The sequence below is a fragment of the Squalius cephalus genome (genome assembly GCF_949319135.1).
Source record: "Squalius cephalus genome assembly, chromosome: 2".
Classification (NCBI taxonomy): Eukaryota; Metazoa; Chordata; class Actinopteri; order Cypriniformes; family Leuciscidae; genus Squalius; species Squalius cephalus.
This window is the reverse complement of record NC_137123.1, coordinates 15,830,194-15,851,386: the sequence shown is the minus strand read 5'-3', so window position 1 is coordinate 15,851,386 and position 21,193 is coordinate 15,830,194. Positions and strand designations below refer to the sequence as shown.

Here is a 21,193-nt window from a genome sequence, read left to right as displayed (position 1 = left end):
GCAGTGTTGGGGTGCCTTCAGGACAGGTTTGGGAACCAATGGCCTACTGTACTTAAAATATTAAGTAAAAAAAAGTACTGTACTTAATTTAAAAAAAAAAAAAACACAGGCTGTGTATTCATATTTAACCTTTTTAAACGTACATTTAAAATATTCTGGCTGACCCCTGTGAGTTTTTCAAGGCGATTATTATTTAGAACTGATCACTTTATTGTTTCCATGGTGACGCGTCATTGCTTGCGCCGCGCTGAATGACACCGCGCTGAATGACTAATGATCTGCTTTTATTTCTTTTTTTTTTATTCAAAATATTCACAAATTTGTTAGCTATGGCATGAAATATTTGATATTCCGATTGTCAAATATATGCAAGTGGAAGTGTTAAATGTTGTTTAAACACCTTTATAACGATCGCGTTAGTTGAGCTATGCGTCATGTTAGTTTGTTCAGAGAATCCGATCTGTTGGATTTACAGCACGTAAATTCATCCACTTCTCCCGAAATACATTTAAGTAAGGGGCCGGTGAACTGGGAGAAGAATAGAGTTAACTTTAAAGTTACTTAAACAATGTGTACTTACACAATCTGATATAAAACGTGTCGTCTAATTATAATGGAAATTATTATTATTTCCGCTTCCATAGACATCAGTGTGTATTTTACAAATTCTAAATGTATTGTTTTTGTAGTTCTTATGTGAATTTAAATGTCTGAAACCTAAAATAAACATTATGTGGTTAAAAACACTGAATAATTGTGATATTTGACAGCGTCTGAGTGGCGCGCGTCCGTCTATGGCTCAGCGCCAGCGAACTGCGAAAGCACATTTGATTTTGAATTTAGTTGATCACGTGATGCACTGGCCGTTCTACTCACACCGGTGTAATCGTATCGTACGCTCCAGGGACCAGCCAAGACTGATCACACAATAGACCAGGGGTGTCCAAACTCAGTCCTGGAGGGCCAATGTCCTGCAGAGTTTAGCTCCAACCCCAATTAAACACACCTGAACCAGATAATCAAGGTCTGATTATCTGGTTCAGGTGTGTTTAATTTGGGTTGGAGCTAAACTCTGCAGGACAGTGGCCCTCCAGGACTGAGTTTGGACACCCCTGCAATAGACAATAAAAGATCACACCGGTTTGATCATACGTGCGAAATTCAGTGATTCCTCTGCGTACCACTAGACGGAGCCTGTACCACACTTTGAGAACCACTGGTCTAGCACCTTTGAGATGGTACCCCCATCCGCATCATAAGCTGGAAATGAAACTACAACATTCTTTTCCAATTTTAACATAAACTCCCCCCTCGTCCGCAAGAACTGTATCCAATACCATTCTGTTTTCCAGAGTCATTTGAGCAGCAGTGTCCGACCGCGTTGACAAGCGGCAGCTGCAGCAGCTAATCAAGCAGCCATTGGAGCGCGTGTCTCCAATGGGGGATTTAAAAATGGTGGCTCGAAGATGCACGGGAGGCAGAGCGGTCGCGATCAAAGTGTGAGTCACGAGAGCAAGAGAGGCAAAACTGGTGGGGCAGCCACGGAAGCGGAGACGGGAAGGATAAAGTGCGGCTGAGGAGCGGGGCACGATTGAGATCGAGAACGGACAAGAGATTGGCCAGTAGGACTGGGAGAACGGAACGAGCACAAGCATTGTTGGATATACAGATCACGACGGTGGACTGGCCGGCCCCGACGAGAGGGAGTGAAGGTATACTTTTCACTGTGAAGTGGTGTGTCATTGCAGTGTCTGAAGATTGAAGTGAGCACGTGTGAGGATTTACAGTGATTTGATGCATGCATGAGTAAGGGAAATTAGACGTTATCAGCACTCTGAAATCTTTGTCGGGGATTGTTTAGCCTGGTGTGTTGTTGTGAAGATCTTCATTCTGCCATTTCTGTCCTGTGGTAAGAGAAGACTCAGTTATTAACTGTTGGATTCTGTACTCACCATTGCTGTTCTGTGAAGAGAGAGATATAAAGCTAGCGCAAGTTCTGCCAGGGAGACTCAATCATTTACGTCACTAATTGCCTCTTCAACTACCCATTCATTTTCTTGCTGTAGCATAAAAGGGCAGCACTTACTCATATCTGAGTCCGCAGATGCTGTTGCTCCAGCCACCACCTTCCTCCCCACCACCACTAAGACGGATCTTCTCCTCCATCCCCCCCATCACGACCACCCAGGTGTCCACCTCCACCATCCCCAACATCACTAAATGGGCTCTTCTCTCCAACCTGAAGTCTTCAAGACGCCCTCCCTTCCATCCACCCCACCACCACCAGATGGCCCCCTTCATCGCCTCGGGGGGTGAGCGGCGCCCCTGCCTTCATCTTCAGTCAGCAGTCGCTGATTCAATACCCCTGGAATTCGAGTCATGAACGGGGCCTCCGCCAAAGAATTTAATTGCTTGCTGAGCTCATTAATAAATGTCTTTGCTACAGCATTAATTCTCCCGAGTCTTTCTGGCAGAACCTGTTATCCGCCGCTGCCCTGTGAAAGGAAGGTGACACTCAGTGATCGGATGCTGGCTTGTGAAAAGAGTCCACTGTCAGCCGCTATCTACCTGAAGTCCCTTGTGTCCTGCCCACCACCTACTGTTGTCTGTTGCGCCTTATCTGACGGTCATTGTGCTCTGCCCACCACATACTGTTGTCTGCTGCTCTTCATTGGAAGGTCCTGGTCCTCTGTCCAATCCCCCCCCCACTGTGGTCCTACAAGCGGAGATACCCAGTCCTCCGCTGCTATTTACCCGAAAGCTAACGTCCTTTGTCCCCCCCACACTGCTGTTCTGTAAAAGGAGAGGACTAACCGCCGGCTGGCCGGAGTCTTCCTCCATTGAAGACTCCTTTGACCTGTTTCAACGAGCGGCCCCTACGAGGAGTCCTGTGTCAGTGACATTTTCTTAAAGTTTTTTTGTATTCAATAAAAAGAATCAAGCTTTTGTATCACGTCGTTGTCTGGCCTCGTTGGTGTACTTTGGTGTAGCTCCTCCGGAGTGGTGGTTGTGCTCGGCCCTAGTGGTGACAAATGCCAAATCGATCACAGTAAAATGGGTAGCATTGTTTGGTATTTCAGATAAAATTGTTGATGGATTTGGTACGATTGGGGAACGCGGTTGAACAGCCACATTCACCAATCGCAAATCCTGCACAAACTATTTTTACAAACAATTGTATCAGGAATAAATTTTCTCTCCTCACTGCACAATATGTGAACTGTCACTGTCTGCATTGTGGGATACGCTCTTACCTCGGCATTATTTTGATAATACCCATCATCTTGCCAAGTCCAGCCCCCTTTCTCCACTTGCTCTGTGAGCCACACTCCTACTTCCGCCCAAGAGCTTCCTCCCTCCTTTCCTACTGAGACATGAGGCTGGACTTGCAACTGTTGAAAGAAAGCAGATTGAGAGTGCGTTAGCTTTACAGTAAATGCAGAGAAATGCTGTGATATTAGCAGATATTCAAGAGTTAATTTCTCACCCAGCTGCTCATTAAACCATTTCTCCTCATTCTCACTATTTCTCTCAGTGGAAATGAGATGGCTTTTCATAGTCTGCTGGTAAAACCTCATACTCTGAATATGGGTCAAATGAAGGAGTTATAGCCCAGTTATAATACCAATTTTGTGACATTTGAGCAAAATTTCCATTCTTTGGTGTCACCGTTATCTCTTCCAATGAGTAGTTGTCATTTCTAATTTAGACATTAAATCTCTACCTAATAAATTTAAAGGGCATGTTTCAAAAATCAAAAATGGGTGTGTACATGTTTTATTCCCATCTATCACTGTTAATGGCATTGACAATTTATCAATTTGTGCTAAACCTGATATACCGTACGTTGTACGAGTCTGATCAGAAAGTGGCAATTTGTTAAACTTGGATGCGGTCTTGATCGTGAGAGTTGAAAAAATGGCCCTGGTATCTATTAAAAATTAAACTGAAAGTCTTTGTACAGATATTGTCATCATTGGGTTTGAATTTGGGTCTTTAGTCAGTTGTATCAGTTGAGTTGCTGTTTGAGTGTCTCTCCCCTTATCCTATGCAGTCCTGTACGGCACTGGTGGGGGCGGGTGGAATGAGGAAGCACTTTGCTCTCTGTAGTTCTGCTTTCTTGGCGGATAGCTCTGTTGTTACTGTTGCTGTGGGTAGTAACTTGAGTACTGTTGTTGTGGGTGACGTTGTTGTTGGGTAAAGTTGTTTGGACATTCTTTAGCCCAATGACCTCTTTGGCCACAGTTTCTGCACATGTCCGCAGACCTTGTCTTACCTCGGCCACGCCCTTTCTCTTGCCATTGATTCCACCTTCCATTTCCTGGCAGTTGATTGTTGTTTCTTGGCATTTGGTAGTTTGACTGAGTTTGGTAAAACATATACTGGGCAGTCTGCAATTTTTTTTCCTTTTCTGTGTTCTTCTTTTCATCATTCTGTTCGGCATGCTTCGCATGTTGCATCACCACTTCTAGATCCTGCGCTTCCCACGCAATGCAGGTCAGTCGCACAGCTCCCTGGATGTTTGGAAGGAGGCCATGGATAAATCTCTTCAACTTAATAATAATCCAGAAAGAGGAGAAACATTTGGGAAACATATTTAATTTCTGGATTATTATTAAGTTGAAGAGCTTTATAGTATAACCAAATTTCCAACTTATTACTAAAGATTTTAATGTTTAACATTATATTACATCATATCATATTTCATGCAGCAATCAGTTAGAAGAATTTAAGAAACATGAGCACTAAAAGTTAATCTTCGCTCACACACAAAGATATCAACAATCAGCACATGAATCTCAACAATGGTGACAATCAACAAAATATTCAGATAATTAGATCAAATCTGAACATCACAAAGAAGCTATTAATTGTCAACAAAAACAACAGCAAAAAATAAAAGCAAATATTTAGAATTAAACAAAACAATTGGTAAATTCAGCTGCATAATTTATCCATGCTGCAATGCATGCTGGGAGTTTTGTACTATGTATGCTGGTACCCAGCACGCATTGCAGCAAGGTACTTTTGATTGTCACCAATGTAGAGATTCATACGCTGATTGTTGATATATTTGTGTGTCTGCATGTCATTGTTGGTAATTTTTTTGCGCTCATGTTTGTTAAAGTCTTCTAACTGATTATAATACTGCTGGATATCATGCTGTAGTAACACAGAATGTAAATATATTAATTGACACAACAAAACTGTTACTTCATGATGATTATAAAACTGTCAACAGGTAACAATCATCACCTGATGTCATTTTGTTTTAGCTTCTTTTGATACTGTAAATGTGTTTAACAAACACACTGTCACAGCAGACAATATATAATAATAAGAGTTAAGAGTTCAACTAATATTTTAATCCTCCTCTGCTGAGATCTTCAGAGATTTCATCTAAGGCTGTGTCTGAAGTCAGTTGTAGTTCTTGTGTTTCTACTCATCTCTTTTTCTGTTCTCTTCTTTCCTTCAGTGATTCTGCTTGTTAACAGGCTTATAAAGGCTGAGATGACTCCATATTTAATATACACAGATTTTGTGGCTCAGATAAGGTCCAGTTCTGGTTTATTTCTTTACTCTTGGCTGACGTGTGGCAGGTTCAGAAAGTAAAAGTCCTCCTCAGTATTTTGCTCCAATCACCTGGATTTGCGAATTCAGACAGGAGATATAACTAATTAGTGAAATCAACTGGCTGAGTTCATTGGTGGAATAAACATAAGGCAGGACTTTTACTTTCTGACCCCTGGACTTTACACCGCTGATGCTTGATTATTACATACTTCACTTATTACTAACCACTTAAGAATTATTAAAGGGGTCATATAATGCCATTTTTGTACAAGCTAATATGATTCTTTAGGGTCTAAATTAAATGTTTGTAATATACTTTAATTAAAAATTCTCATTAGTATTGTAAGAAAACACTCATTTTACCTGGTCAAAAACAGCTCTGTTTTCAGCACGCCGTTTGAGTGCATGTGTCTTTAAATGATAATGAGCTTTGCTCACCCCGCCCCTCTGTTCTGTGCGTACTGAGTACACAGTTTTAATAACACAATAACCATAACGCGTTGTTAAACGCGTTGTTAACCATAACGCGCATAAACATGGGATTATGAATTATATTGAGAACGTCGTACATACACAGTAAATTCCCCAGTGTTAAATCAACACTGCTCAGAGCACATATGGTCCCACTCTGCATGGTGTTAAAGTAACACTGAAGCAGTGTTAAAGTTAATGAGATAATTAAGTGATCAATTGAGTGATGATTGAGCATTAGTGATGAACACCTGTTGTTGTTAACAAGCAGAATCACTGAAGGAAAGAGAAACACAAGAACTACAACTGACTTCAGCCACAGCCTTAAATTAAATCAGATGAAGATAAAAAGACATTAAATCTGTGAAGATCTCAGCAGAGGAGGATTAAACAACTCCACAAACAGCATTACCAGCCTCACTTATTACTAACCAGACTGACTTTATTTCTGGCATATGTCTATTAGGGCTGGGCGATATATCGCATGACATTGATATGCGCCTCTCGTCAGTAAAGCCGGTTCCTTGATTAGTAGTAAATCGCCTTCACCTGCTTTCAGATGGAGCGGCATTTACTACACAGCAAAAACTCCAGTGTTAAATGAACTCTCCTGGGAGTGTATTTGAGTCCACACTTAAGATTGTTGAAGTTAATGAGATAATTAAGTGATTAATTGAGTGATGATTGAGCATTATTGAAGACACCTGATGATAACAAGCAGAATCACTGAACGAGAAAATCACAAATTGTAAGCCACCGTTATGGTGATCAGTGTATGCTTTAGTTGGGCTCTTGACCCTTACTGTATATTATTAACTTTAGACTTTGTTTGTCTGCTGTTATTGATTTATAACAGTCAAATGAACAAAGAAAAAGTGTGATCTGATAGTGTTGGTTATGTTTTGACATAATCATGCTGTGATCTGAAAAATGAAACTTATTGAGATAGTTTGGTGTAACTTGTTAGCAGCAGCTCTGTGATTCTACAGCATATGATTATCAGCATTTTTCTTATAATCCAATATATTTAATAAACATTGTTCTGATCAAAACACTTTCAAATGTATTTATTTAGAAACACAGACATCAATAATCAGCCTGTGAATCTCAACAATGGTGACAATAATAAAGCATGTTGCAGTGGCTGCCACCAATCACAACTCATTAATGGCTCCCATCATGCATTGCGGTATAAATAAATTATGATCTGAATTGTCTATGTAATTTACTTTTCCTAATTGAATATTCTGCTCGACACCATTGTTGAGATGCATAGACTGAATCTTGACGTCTGTGTGTGCCTAAAAGAAAGATTTAAAAAAAAAAAAAAAACCTTTAAAGAAATCCTTTATATTATATCTAAAATTCTGGATATTTATGCAGAATCACAGTTATGCTGTAATCAACAACATAAACCAAAAACATAAAGTTCAAATGATGATTCTCATAACATAACCAACACCATCAGATCACTTTTTTCTTTGTTCATCTGGCAGTTGTAAGTCAGACACAACAGCCACACAAAAATTAAACTTAATAATATAAGGGTCAAGAGCCCAACTAAAGCAAACACTGATCACCATAACGGTGGCTTACAATTTGAGATTTTCTCCTTCAGTGATTCTGCTTGTTATCATCAGGTGTCTTCAATAATGCTCAATCATCACTCATTTAATCACTTAATTATCTCATTAACTTCAACAATCTTGAGTGTGGACTCATATACACTCCCAGGAGAGTTCATTTAACACTGGAGTTTTTGCTGTGTAGTAAATGCCGCTCCATCTGAAAGCAGGTGAAGGCGATTTACTACTAATCAAGGAACCGGCTTTACTGACGAGAGGCGCATATCAATGTCATGCGATATATCGCCCAGCCCTAATAGACATATGACAGAAATAAAGTCAGTCTGGGGTGCGTTTCCCGAAAGCATCGTTGGCCAACTATGGTCGCAAGTTCATCGCAATGTCCATTGAACTCTATTGGTAACGACGGAACTTGCGACCATAGTTGGCCAACGATGCTTTCGGGAAACGCACCCCTGGTTAGTAATAAGTGAGGCTGGTAATGCTGTTTGTGGAGTTGTTTAATCCTCCTCTGCTGAGATCTTCACAGATTTAATGTCTTTTTATCTTTATCTGATTTAATTTAAGGCTGTGGCTGAAGTCAGTTGTAGTTCTACTGTTTCTCTTTCCTTCAGTGATTCTGCTTGTTAACAACAACAGGTGTTCATCACTAATGCTCAATCATCACTCAATTGATCACTTAATTATCTCATTAACTTTAACACTGCTTCAGTGTTACTTTAACACCATGTAGAGTGGGACCATATGTGCTCTGAGCAGTGTTAATTTAACACTGGGGAATTTACTGTGTAGAAAACATCGAATAGCATCAAAACGGCATTAATTGTTTGAATTTCCTGAAAAATGTACATAATTTTTAAGATGAGACTTTGTTTCTTATCGAAAGTAACAAAACACAAAGCTTAATGCGATTATTGGATAGGAGGTATGCTATATAATGTCTAGTGAAGTTTTGACGCATAAACTGAAATGGCAGAGACTAAAAGATTGATCTTGGGATTTAAGAATTGTTACCGATTCGTTAAAATGAAGATATATTAAACTATGAGTTCCATATGAAGTTCTGCAGTGCAATGGTTTAAACCAACACTGTATTTGTTACACATACATACCAAACCGAAAGACCCATACCGAAAAGTTTCTATTCTGGTCTTGCCTTGAACTCTTTTAATATTCTGGACGCCCCCCAGTTTGGAAACCACTGCTCTATGGAGTGCATTTCAGAAAGAAGAGCTTAATTAATGTCAAGTCCACTTGGCTCAATGTAGAGTTGACATAGGGGAGACCACACTGAACTTAGTATTTAATTATAATGCTGGTTTATTAAAGAACGATTTACAAAAGTCAGTAAATGGGAAGCCAAAAAGGAGAATGTTCAAGAAGCGCCGACCGCAGCCAGCCTCTCATCGTCAGGCCGGAATAGCAGAAAGAGAGACCCGAATCCACTGGAAGGCAATGATTTTAAAGACACCCTCATCGGTCCACCAATTAGCACGGCACGGCCCATCGCAACAGCTCCACCTAAAAGTGACACAGAACAGCAGCAGTAGGCAATTCAGGCTTGATTACCCACACATGGCCAAGCCAGGGAGAGACACACCCAGCACTGCATAGCCAGGCGTGACATCACTCCCCCCAAAAAAACAGAGGCCCACGTTAGTGGGACTCTGGAGATTGGGAGTGTTTAATTATGAATCCAAAGTAACAAATAACTACAAAGCAAATATTAAACTAAACTCAATCACACGGGAATACCCATACACACATTCAATCGTGCACATTCACTCATTTATCCATGTGGTCACAACTGTTACAACCCATAACCAACACTGACCACTCTCACCCCAGATCTCCACTGTATCTTACCACCCAGCAAAATCCTGGCACCTTGGATAGCTAATTAAGGGAGGACAGAGACAAGACAAAGACAGGGTAGAAAAAGGACAACATCACATCGACTCATCCGGGGCCCGAGAAAGCGCATCTGCTAACACATTATCAGCGCCACGAATGTGTCTAATAGACAGTCGGTAGGGCTGCAAAAACAGCGCCCACCGCATGAGACGCTGATTAGCATTTTGTAAAGACTGTAGGAATGTGAGCGGATTGTGGTCTGCATAAACCACAACGGGATGTAAACCACCCCCCACATATACCTCGAAATGCTGAAGCGCCCAGATCAACGCTAGAGCCTCCTTTTCGATCGTCGAATAATTAAGCTGGTGACGATTAAATTTGCGTGAAAAATAACCTACTGGTCGCTCAATTTCTTGCTCATCTTTTTGTATGAGCACTGCGCCAGCCCCCACCTGACTTGCATCCACTTGAAGTTGAAAAGGATCATCTAACTTGGGTGCAGCCAGGACAGGCGCAGAATTCAACAAAAGCTTTGCATTTTCAAATGCACGCTTACAATCATCGGACCACACAAACTTAAACGCTTGTTTTAACAAATTGGTAAGTGGGGCCACAACGGTGGAAAAATTGCAACAAAAATTTTGATAAAACCCAATCATCCCTAGAAAACGCATCACTTCCTTTTTGGTAGTCGGCGAAGGAAACTGGTCAATGGCCAATACTTTAGCCCTAATTGGCCGCACTTGCCCCTGCCCCACCACCTTGCCTAAAAAAACCACAGTGGCCTGGGCAAACTCGCATTTCGCAAGATTCACCGTGAGCGTTGCTGCCACCAACCTCTCAAACAGCGAACGTATGCACGTCAGATGCATTTCCCAGGTGTCTGCGTAACACACCACGTCGTCTATATAAACTGCACACCCGTCCAACCCCGCAATGACACGATTCATGAGACGTTGGAATGTGCAGGGGGCGTTTCGCAGTCCAAAACTCATACGGGTGTAAGAATACAACCCCGAAGGTGTAATCAATGCAGAAATTTCCTGCGCCCTAGGCGTAAGCGGTACCTGATAATAGCCCTTTAATAAATCAAATTTACTTACATATCGAGCACTACCAACCTGATCCACACAATCTTCGATACGTGGTAAAGGAAAGGAATCAGCCTTTGTTACCGCATTCACCTTTCTATAGTCTGTACAAAACCTAAATGTGTTGTCAGATTTTTTAACAAGTAAGCATGGTGATGCCCAGCTCGAATATGATGGTTTTGCTAAACCATTATCAAGCAGATATTGCACACTGGCATCCAAGCTTTTTCGTTTGTCCGGAGCAACACGGTAAAATCTCTGTCGAATGGGTTTTGCATCCCCCACATCAATGTCATGTTCGATAAGATTGGTACAGGTTGGTGTGTCGGAAAATAAAGACGAAAACTCAAAAAGTAAAGATTTTAACTGATCACGTTGTTCCCCATCCAAATGCCCCAAGAGGCTATCCAAGCTAACCAACGTGTCTGAATTGTTTAGCCTAGCCTGCAGGACCGCATCATCCGGATCTCGCACCCCATCCCCAGCTGCCACCTCAGAAGCGTTGGGTGCGCCCTGCAATAGCCAGTCCAACAGGTCTATAAGCAGTCTTATCACCCACCACCTGCAATGGTGAGGAATAATATGGTTTGAGTAAATTAACATGAATCCGTTGTGTTTTCCTCCTCCGCTCAGGGGTGGACACCACATAGTTGTTCTCCGATATTTTCCGCACAACAGTATATGGACCAGTATATTTGGCCTCTAATGCAGAACCTGGAATTGGCAGCAACGCAACCACTCGATCACCAGGGCTAAACATTCTTACCTCTGCTTTAAGATCGTACCGTCGCTTCATTTTAGTTTGCGCTTCACATAGATTTGCATTAGCCAACTTCCCAGCCAAGAACAACCTTCGGTCGAAAGCCATGCACATAATCGGCCAAATTCCCAGGTATCTCCACGCCACCATCTAAATCACCACTCAACACCGATAGAAAGGTGCGCACTTTGTGCCCAAAAACTAAGTCATTAGGGCTAAACCCCGTGCTCTCCTGTACTACCACACGGTACTACCGCCAGTAGTAGCCACGGTAAGCCCTCTTCCCAATATTTTTTAAGTTCTACACAATAAGCGCGCAACAACGATTTCAATGTGGCATGAAAACTTTCCAGAACCCCCTGGCTCTGGCCGTGATATGCGCTACTTAAATTATGTTTTACTCGCAGTTCTTTTAACGCCGCCGCAAATGTCTTGGACGTAAAATTTGATCCACGATCGCTTTGGATTACTTTTGGTAGACCAAAAATGGATATAAACTGAGACAAAGCCCTCACAATTGATCTTGTGGTTATAGTCCTTAAAGCATATGCCGCAGGGTAACGTGTCGCTTGGCACATCACTGTGAAAAGATAAACACTGCCAGACTTTGACTGTGGCAAAGGGCCCACACAATCAATAACTAGATGTTCAAATGGAATGCCCACGGACTGAATGGGTTGTAGCGGCGCAGGTTTAATTGAAACATTTGGTTTACCTGCAATTTGACAAGCATGGCAACCTTTTACGAAACTCGCTATATCCCTTTTTATCCGTGGCCAATAGAAATGTTCCAATACATGATTGTAGGTTTCCTCACCCCAAAATGGCCAGACGCTTCTCCGTGCGCTGCTTTTAACACCAACTCCCGGTATTTCACAGGCATCACCACCTGCAACACCTGATCTGCCACATCATTGTCCGCCCGAGGCGACCACCTGCGCAGCAACAAACCATTTTGGATCAGATAACCATGATCAACATTATCATCGCCCGAGGCCAAAGCAAAATACTTCTCAAGAGTACAGTCATTCTTTTGCGCCTCAATTACCTCACTAGGAGACAATGGTGCTGGTAAATCTGGTACAAACACTTTAACTGCACTAGCCTTAGATACATCAGATGGTTTCACTGTCTGAGCACGAGCCATTGCTCGCGTCATCGCACAGGCAGTGAACACCTCTGGAAAATCTTTAAGACATTTGTCCGGCTCAACTGATGGCATAGCCACTGTTTTAACCACAGGGGACGGACATGACATCTCCGGCCACACACAACCCCCTGCCAAATTTTTCTGATAATCAGGTCAATATTTTCTACCGGTAGAGTCGGACGTACAGCTATAGTCACCTCTCCATTCACAAACCCCGACTGCAACTGAATTCTATGCAATGGCACTGGAAACGGTTGGAGCCCAATTCCTCGAATCAACACAAAACTCCCAATATCAGACAAAGAAGAGAAAGGCAGGACCGACTGGCAAATGAAACTCTCTGAAGCCCCAGTGTCACGCAATATTTTAACTGGTACCCTATGAGCATCTCCCACCAGTGAAACAAACCCTTCGGTGATAAAAGGAGCGTAATCAGACACTGTGATTTTAGGTTCATCACACAACATGTTAGAATGTTCAGGATCAGTTTGAGTTCCATTTAACTTAACATTCCTCAACTGCGCAGCGGGAATCGACGAGGCACAGGCAACATCCTTGACATTGCTTACTTTACTCTTATTATGGGCACTCAAGACTGGACATTCCTTTTTCCAATGACCTAATTCAAAACAGTAATGGCACTTACTGTCGGCATCACGTTCCCATGTTCTATTACGAGGCGCAGGATAAGACCTCCCAGGAAAACCCGCATTTACGCGGACGGGGCGATTTTCCTTGCGTTTATCATAACGCGGAGAAAAATCCCGCATATGATTTCTATGCGTCAACACATATCCATCAGCGAGGACAGCAGCCTCGGCAGCTGTCTTCACCTTATGTTCGTTTAAATATGTACCAATCTGTTCGGGCAAAATGTTCTTAAACTGTTCCAAAATAACTAAATCGCACAAATCATTAAACGAATCAATCCCTTCCGCTGTGCGCCAGCGATTAAAAAAGCTACTAAGCTCTCTGGCCACATCAGCGTGAGTTTGTTTTTCCGACTTTCTCCAATTGCGAAAACGTTGTCTATAAGCCTCAGGAATCAATTCGTAACTTTTTAACACAGCCTCTTTTACTGATTGGTAACTCTTTCTTTCGACAAAAGACAGTGCCACAAATGCCTCTTGTGCACGCCCAACTAATACCGTTTGTAAAAGCAAAGTCTTATCTTCATCACTCCAATTCTGGTCGGCAGCAACATTTTCAAACAAAGAGAAAAATATGTCCGGATCTCGTTCGTTGAATTTTGGAAGAAACTTAATCATATTTGCTACACCCGATTTACACCCGATTGAGTGGAATTTCCACCGGTTCTACCTTCAGCCACCAGCTTAAGTCTGGTGCGTTCAAGTTCACGAGCCCGCTCCTGTTCATACTCCAAATGCTTCAGTTTTTCCCTTTCAAACAAACGATCTTTTTCTCTTTCAATAGATTCCATTCTCTTGCATTCTAAATCTTGTTCTATTTCCAATTTCTTTTGCTCAAATTCCCATCTCTTTTGATCCAATTGCATCTGCAATAGTATTTTTTGTTGTTCATAGGTTAATTCGTTACTTTTAGCCAAGGGACTTGAAACAGGCGGGTTGTCAGGAAACACTTGATTTTCTTTCAAACAATTACGAATAAAATCTATCAATTTATCTTTCTTTGCTGTTTTTGGCAGTGTCAGTTCAATCCCATAAAAATCTGCAACATTCACCAACTGCTCTTTTGTTAGCTCCACCAACAAACTCTCCGAAGGAGCAGCAAAAAAATCCTCCAACACACTCATTATACAGACTATTTTCAATAATATGTACACTATTAACCAAACTAATTAAATATACCTGTACGTTTTCCAATTTCTCTTAAACAACCACAAACAAACAATTTTGCAAAGTAAAAAAGCAGGTCAAGCAGCAGAGCAACTCACGGAGCTCTCCCCCTAAACATTTACACCCCACTATACAAACCTATCTTCACACTGATTCCAAGAATCAGGATAATTTACTCACCAATACCGACAGAGACGTACTGCCCCGACCGAAGCCAATTCAGCCGGTTCTCTACGGCGGTGCCCTGGTCCAGACTCCAGTGACAACACAACCTAAATCCCAGCACGAAAGCGCTCTAACACGGGGATAACGATAGCTCCAGAATTTTAGTCGCCCCACTACGTAAACAGCAATCACACATTACAAACAAAGTGGCTGCACTAAATACTCTAATCTACTAAATAATGCTACCCAATTTACCTCAAATCCAAATTCAAAACCAACAAGATCAGCGCAGATCTCCCCAAAACAAAACATCCGGCGAAAAAAACGGCATGCTTAAAACTACGCCCACTGATTTCATTCACAAAATCACACCGATGACGTTGCTACACACCGCACTACGCTACCATAGCCGACAGTGGGAATCAAAGTAGACTATACGTACCAATATTCGGGATCAAAACATCCCGGACGAGCCCCCATATGTCAAGTCCACTTGGCTCAATGTAGAGTTGACATAGGGGAGACCACTCTGAACTTAGTATTTAATTATAATGCTGGTTTATTAAAGAACGATTTACAAAAGTCAGTAAATGGGAAGCCAAAAAGGAGAATGTTCAAGAAGCGCTGACCGCAGCCAGCCTCTCATCGTCAGGCCGGAATAGCAGAAAGAGAGACCCGAATCCACTGGAAGGCAATGATTTTAAAGACACCCTCATCGGTCCACCAATTAGCACGGCACGGCCCATCGCAACAGCTCCACCTAAAAGTGACACAGAACAGCAGCAGTAGGCAGTTCAGGCTTGATTACCCACACATGGCCAAGCAAGCCAGGGAGAGACACACCCAGCACTGCATAGCCAGGCGTGACAATTAACAACTCTGATATGTGAAGATGACGACTATAACTGTTGCACTTGCTGTTATGTCTCCAACAGCATAATACATACTAACTAAATTATTCAGTCACCAAGAACAATCAACCATTACAAAAGTGATTAATATAAAAGTGTGTGAATTACATTCACTTGTTGTGTTCATCTTCACTGCACAGGCCAGATCCTCCAGACCCCAGCTGTGTGTCCGTGAAGATTGACCAGTCAATGGATCCTCTACGTAGCTTTAGTGGACACACTGATCCTGGGTTTAGGTAAACACTTCACTAAACCATTTATCTTATTACATATTCTGTGTTGAATCTAAGAAAATAGTTCTTCATTAATGCTGTAAAAAGGGACTAACGTGACTGTATGTACTGTATTTCAGATGTTATTAATTAAAAGATCTTAATCAACTGCTCAGATATGTAGATGTGCACTTTCTGTAAAGTCTCCAACAACATAATAAATGTTAATGGAATTCATTCATCTGAATCAGTTCATTACAAAAAGTCATGAATTTAATAGTGTGATTTACATTCACTTGTGTTCAACTAAAACCACAGACTGGACCCTCCAGACCGCAGCTGTGTGTCCATGAAGAGTGACCGGTCAATAAATCCTCCACTCAACTTTAGTGGGCACACTGATCCTGGGTTTAGGTAAACACGGTACTAAACTTTTATTGATTACACATGTTTATATTTACATTTATTAATTTGACAGACATTTGACCTTTATCCAAAGAGACTTGCATAGCAGGATCTTGACGCAATACAATATCCTGTTACAATGTATTTATATTATTTATTTTACAATTTTATTTTATCTTACATTAGTGGCCCTCAAGATACTGAAGCCCTCAAGACCTTTAGATCAAATCTGAGGAAAAAGTTTCAGTGTCTTTATGAGGGAACAGCAAAGCAGGGAAACCCAACACTGCTGCATGAGATCTACACTGATCTCTACATCACAGAGAGTGATTGTGGAGAGATCAATAATGAGCATGAGGTGAGACAGATTGAGACTCAATCCAGGAGAGCAGCAACAGAGGACACACCAATCAAATGCACAGACATCTTTAGACCTTTACCTGGACAAGACAAACCCATCAGAGCTGTGCTGACAAAGGGAGTCGCTGGCATTGGAAAAACAGTCTCTGTGCAGAAGTTCATCCTGGACTGGACTGAAGGGACAGAGAATCAGGAGATCCAGCTCATGTTTCCACTTGCTTTCAGAGAGCTCAACCTAATGAAGGACAAAACACTCAGTCTTTCAAAGCTTCTTCATGTCTTTTTCCCTGAAACAAAAGAAATTAAACCAGTCAGTGATGAATATAAAGTTGTCTTTGTTTTTGATGGTCTGGACGAGTGTCGTCTGTCTCTGGATTTTAATGTGAAACTGTGTAATATATCTGAATCAGCCTCAGTGGACGTGCTGCTGACGAACCTCATTGTGGGGAATCTGCTTCCCTCTGCTCTCATCTGGATCACCTCCAGACCAGCAGCAGCCGATCTCGTTCCCTCTGAGTGTGTCCATCGAGTGACTGAGGTACGAGGATTCAATGATCCACAGAAGGAGGAATACTTCTGGAAGAGAATCAGTGATCAGAGTCTGGCCAATAAAATCATCAGACACCTGAAGTCATCAAGGAGCCTCTTCATCATGTGCCAAATCCCAGTGTTTTGCTGGATCTCAGCCACTGTTTTAGAGAAGATGTTGAGCGAAGCAGAGAATGAAGAGATTCCCAAGACTCTCACTCAAATGTACACACACTTCCTGATCATTCAGACCAACATCAAACATGAGAAGGACTATAAGAAGAAAGTGAAAGATGAAGACATGATCCTCAAACTGGGGAAACTGGCCTTCCAGCAGCTTGTGAAAGGCAACCTGATCTTCTATGAGGAAGACCTGAGAGAGTGTGGCATTGATGAGACAGAAGCATCAGTTTACTCAGGATTGTGCACTCAGATCTTCAGAGAGGAGTTGGGCTTGTATCAGGGGAAAGTCTTCTGCTTTGTTCATCTGAGCATTCAGGAGCATCTAGCAGCTTTTTATGCTCTGCTTTCATTCCTGTTGTACAAGAGGGATGTGCTCAATGAAACCCTCAGCTCAAAACATGCACACGAGTTCACGTGTCACACGATATCTGACCTGCACCAGAGAGCCGTGGACAAGGCTCTGCAGAGTAGAAATGGACATCTGGATCTTTTCCTGCGGTTTCTTTTGGGTCTCTCACGGGAGTCAAATCAGAAGCTCCTGAAAGGCCTTCTGACGCATGTTAGAAACATCTCGTACAGTGAAGAGAAAACGGTTGGATACATTAAAATGAGAATAAGAATGAATCCTTCACCAGAGAAATACATCAATCTGTTCCACTCTTTAAATGAACTGGGTGATCATTCTCTCGTAAATGAAATACAGGAGTGTCTCAGATGTGGAGGTCTTTCAAGCACCAGATTGTCCTCGTCACAGTGGTCAGCTGTTGTCTTTGCTCTATTAACCTCAGAGTGTTTGGATGAGTTTGAGTTAAAGAAATACATAAGCACCAATCAAGACCAAGACCACATGTTACCGGATGAAGTTCTTCAGAAGCTCTTGCCTGTAGTTGAAGCCTCCAGATCAGCAAAGTAAGTCTGAGGACAATCATCAGGTGTGTGTGTGTGTGTGTGTGTGTGTGTGTGTGTGTGTGTGTGTGTGTGTGTGTGTGTGTGTGTGTGTGTGTGTGTGAGTGAGTGTTGTAGTGATGTGCTTCTCTGTTCACTATGTCTATGGTAGTATTCATTTGTACTAATTTTTTAAACAAAATACACACTTTTTGTGAAGCACATCACTACAACACACACACACACACACACACACACACACACACACACCTGAGTGTGTGTGTGTGTGTGTGTGTGTGTGTGTGTGTGTGTATGTGTGTGTTGTAGTGATGTGCTTCTCTGTTCACTATGTCTATGGTAGTATTAATTTGTACTAATTTTTTAAACAAAATACACACTTAATCAGCATAGAAAAGATCTACAAAAGGGATTATAATCCTTATATATTTTTAGATCGTAATTTACTTTAATACACAATAAAGCAAAAGTAATAAAAACATTAAACCCACACAGGTTTACTATTTAATATCACAGTCTAACTGTGGTTGTGTAGTTCCTGCTGAAGTGAGAGATTAAAATGTGTGTCGTTGTTTTACAGGTTGAGATGTTGTAAAATCACAGATGAAGGTTGTGCTGCTCTGACTTCAGCTCTGAGATCAAACTCACACCTCAGAGAACTGGATTTGACTGAGAATATAATAGGAGATAAAGGTCTGAAGCTGCTCTCTGATGGACTGAAAGATCCTCACTGTAAACTGGAGAAACTGGAGTAAGATCATACATTAATCTTAACTGAGACAAGAATAATGTTATTTTAAGGGATTATTCTCCTTATGTTGTTCAAATCATAGTGACTTAAATTAACACACAATAATGCAAAAGTAAATAAAAAATAATAAAAACATGAAACCCACATTTAATATTTAATATCTCAGTCTCTCTGTGGTTGTGTAGTTCCTGCTGAACTGAGAGATTAAAGTGTGTGTCGTTGTTCTACAGGTTGAGATGTTGTAAGATCACAGCTGAAGGTTGTGCTGCTCTGGCTTCAGCTCTGAGATCAAACTCACACCTCAGAGAACTGGATTTGACTGAGAATATAATAGGAGATAAAGGTCTGACGCTGCTCTCTGATGGACTGAAGGATTCTCACTGTAAACTGGAGAAACTGGAGTAAGATCATACATTAATCTTAACTGAGACAAGTATCATATTATTTTAAGGGATTATTCTCCTTATGTTGTTCGAATCATAGTGAATTACATTAACACAAAATAATGTAAAATGTAATAAAAACATTAATCCCGCACAGGTTTACTATTTAATATCTCAGTCTCTCTATGGTTCTGTAGTTCCTGCTGAACTGAGAGATTAAGTGTGTGTCGTTGTTCTACAGGTTGAGATGTTGTACGATCACAGCTGAAGGTTGTGTTGCTCTGACTTCAGCTCTGAGATCAAACTCACACCTCAGAGAACTGGATCTGACTGAGAATATAATAGGAGATAAAGGTCTGACGCTACTCTATGATGGACTGAAGGATCCTCACTGTAAACTGAAGAAACTGGGGTAAGATCATACATTAATCTTAACTGAGACAGGAATAATGTTATTTTAACCCTTTTGTAATGGTGACTTGATAGCTAGGACTGTAACTGTAGCTAGTTGAGAATAAGTGACCACTGTGGTGCATCGGTAAGAATGCAATCGAATGCTCTAATGTTCTTCAATGGATTTATTGACAGCCAGCAGATGATTATCTGTCTTCGTGAGTGTACAGTGTGTGTGGTTATGTCTCTGAACGCACACATGCACAGATAGCGACATAGATGACAACTATGCACTTCAGAAATATCTACGATGTGCTTCCCGGCCACTCTCACTACTAACTCAAAAACGAAACTTATCAGTCAGCGCAAACAGGTGTCCTCTCTGTGACCCCAAAACAAAAGTGCTGATTGGCTGATCCCCGTTACCCCGAACATAAATAGCAAGTGCTTCTTTACAGCCGCCCCCAAATTTGCAGTCAAATTTGCTTTCCCATAGAAGGACTGGTGGTCTCAGGTGCTGTCTCAGGTATGGCAGGAAGTGGGACAAGACGGGCAACTGGCTGGGTATAGTTCCTGTCGTTCACCTGGATCTCCGCTGCCCTTATCCTCCCATCTGCACCTGGGATAACCTTTGTGATGCAACCAATAGGCCAGAGCGCCCTCGGGAGCTGTGGATCAATGATCATGGCGACAGTACCAGGTTGTAGTGGGGCCACTTCTTGCTGCCTTTTGGTGTGCGTCTGCAGGGCAGGAAGATAGTGCCTGATAAATGTCATCCAGAATTGGTCGGCAAGAACCTGCGTATGCCTCCAGCGGTGGCGACTCAATAGCTCGGACTCCAGATACAACACCTGGGGCAGCAATGGGTCGGGCCGCCCCATCACAAGCAGATTGGGGGTTACTGGGTCAGGGTCCGTGACGTCACTGGATACATACCCCAAGGGCTTAGAGTTTAGGATACCCTCTATCTCGATCAGGACCGTGCGCAGGACTTCTGTCACAGTCTGCATCTTGTTTGTAACATACAGGGCAGCTTTGATAGATTTAATTTCCCTCTCCCATGCACCACCAAAGTGCGGCGCACTTGGAGGATTGAATCTGAACTTGATCTGATGTTTGGCCAGTTCTGCCTGTAAAGTGGGGTACAGTGCCTTGAAAGACTCGTGGATTTCCCTCTCACCTCCTCTGAAATTTGTGCCCTGATCCGACAGAAGCTCCGCTGGTTTTCCCCTGCGTGAGATGAATCTGCGGAGGGCCATCAGGAAGGAATCCTGGTCTAGACTAGTCAGGACGTCTATGTGGACAGCTCGGGTAGTGAGGCACTTAAATAGTATACCTCAACGCTTCTCATTACGCCGTCCGATTTTGACCATGAACGGCCCGAAACAATCTGTTCCTGTAGAGAAAAAAGGTGGTTTCATCAACCGCAGGCAGGCGACAGGTAAGTCTGCCATTTGTGGCACTGTGGGCTTCTCTCCCCATCTCCGACAATCAGGGCAGGAGTACTGTACTGTATGTTAGTACTGTACTGTAAGGATCCAATACCGTCGGCAAAGTTTCGCAAATAGTCGCTCTGAGCCTGGATGACGGAGGTCTCGGTCAGCATCTTGAATGATGAGTTTAGTCACTGGGTCCAGAAATATGGGATGAATGGCTTCTGTGTCCAGCAAGTCACTGCGACGCAATCTGCCTC

General features: G+C 42.2%; 2 protein-coding genes across 2 annotated transcripts in view; both read left to right on the top strand.

Moving 5' to 3' along the window:
* The window catches only part of LOC307172832 (NACHT, LRR and PYD domains-containing protein 3-like), a 67,147-nt gene that overhangs the window by 5,650 nt on the left and 40,304 nt on the right, over nt 1-21,193 (top strand). The window lies entirely within an intron of this gene.
* Nucleotides 2,105-19,523, top strand: LOC307154750 (NACHT, LRR and PYD domains-containing protein 3-like; the record flags this gene model as incomplete). Its single annotated transcript, XM_079864839.1, has 8 exons — nt 2,105-2,312; nt 15,040-15,256; nt 15,523-15,618; nt 15,913-16,008; nt 16,186-17,979; nt 18,554-18,724; nt 18,955-19,125; nt 19,349-19,523. The coding sequence occupies 8 exons, from the start codon at nt 2,105-2,107 to the stop codon at nt 19,521-19,523; spliced, it is 2,928 nt and encodes a 975-aa protein (XP_079720965.1).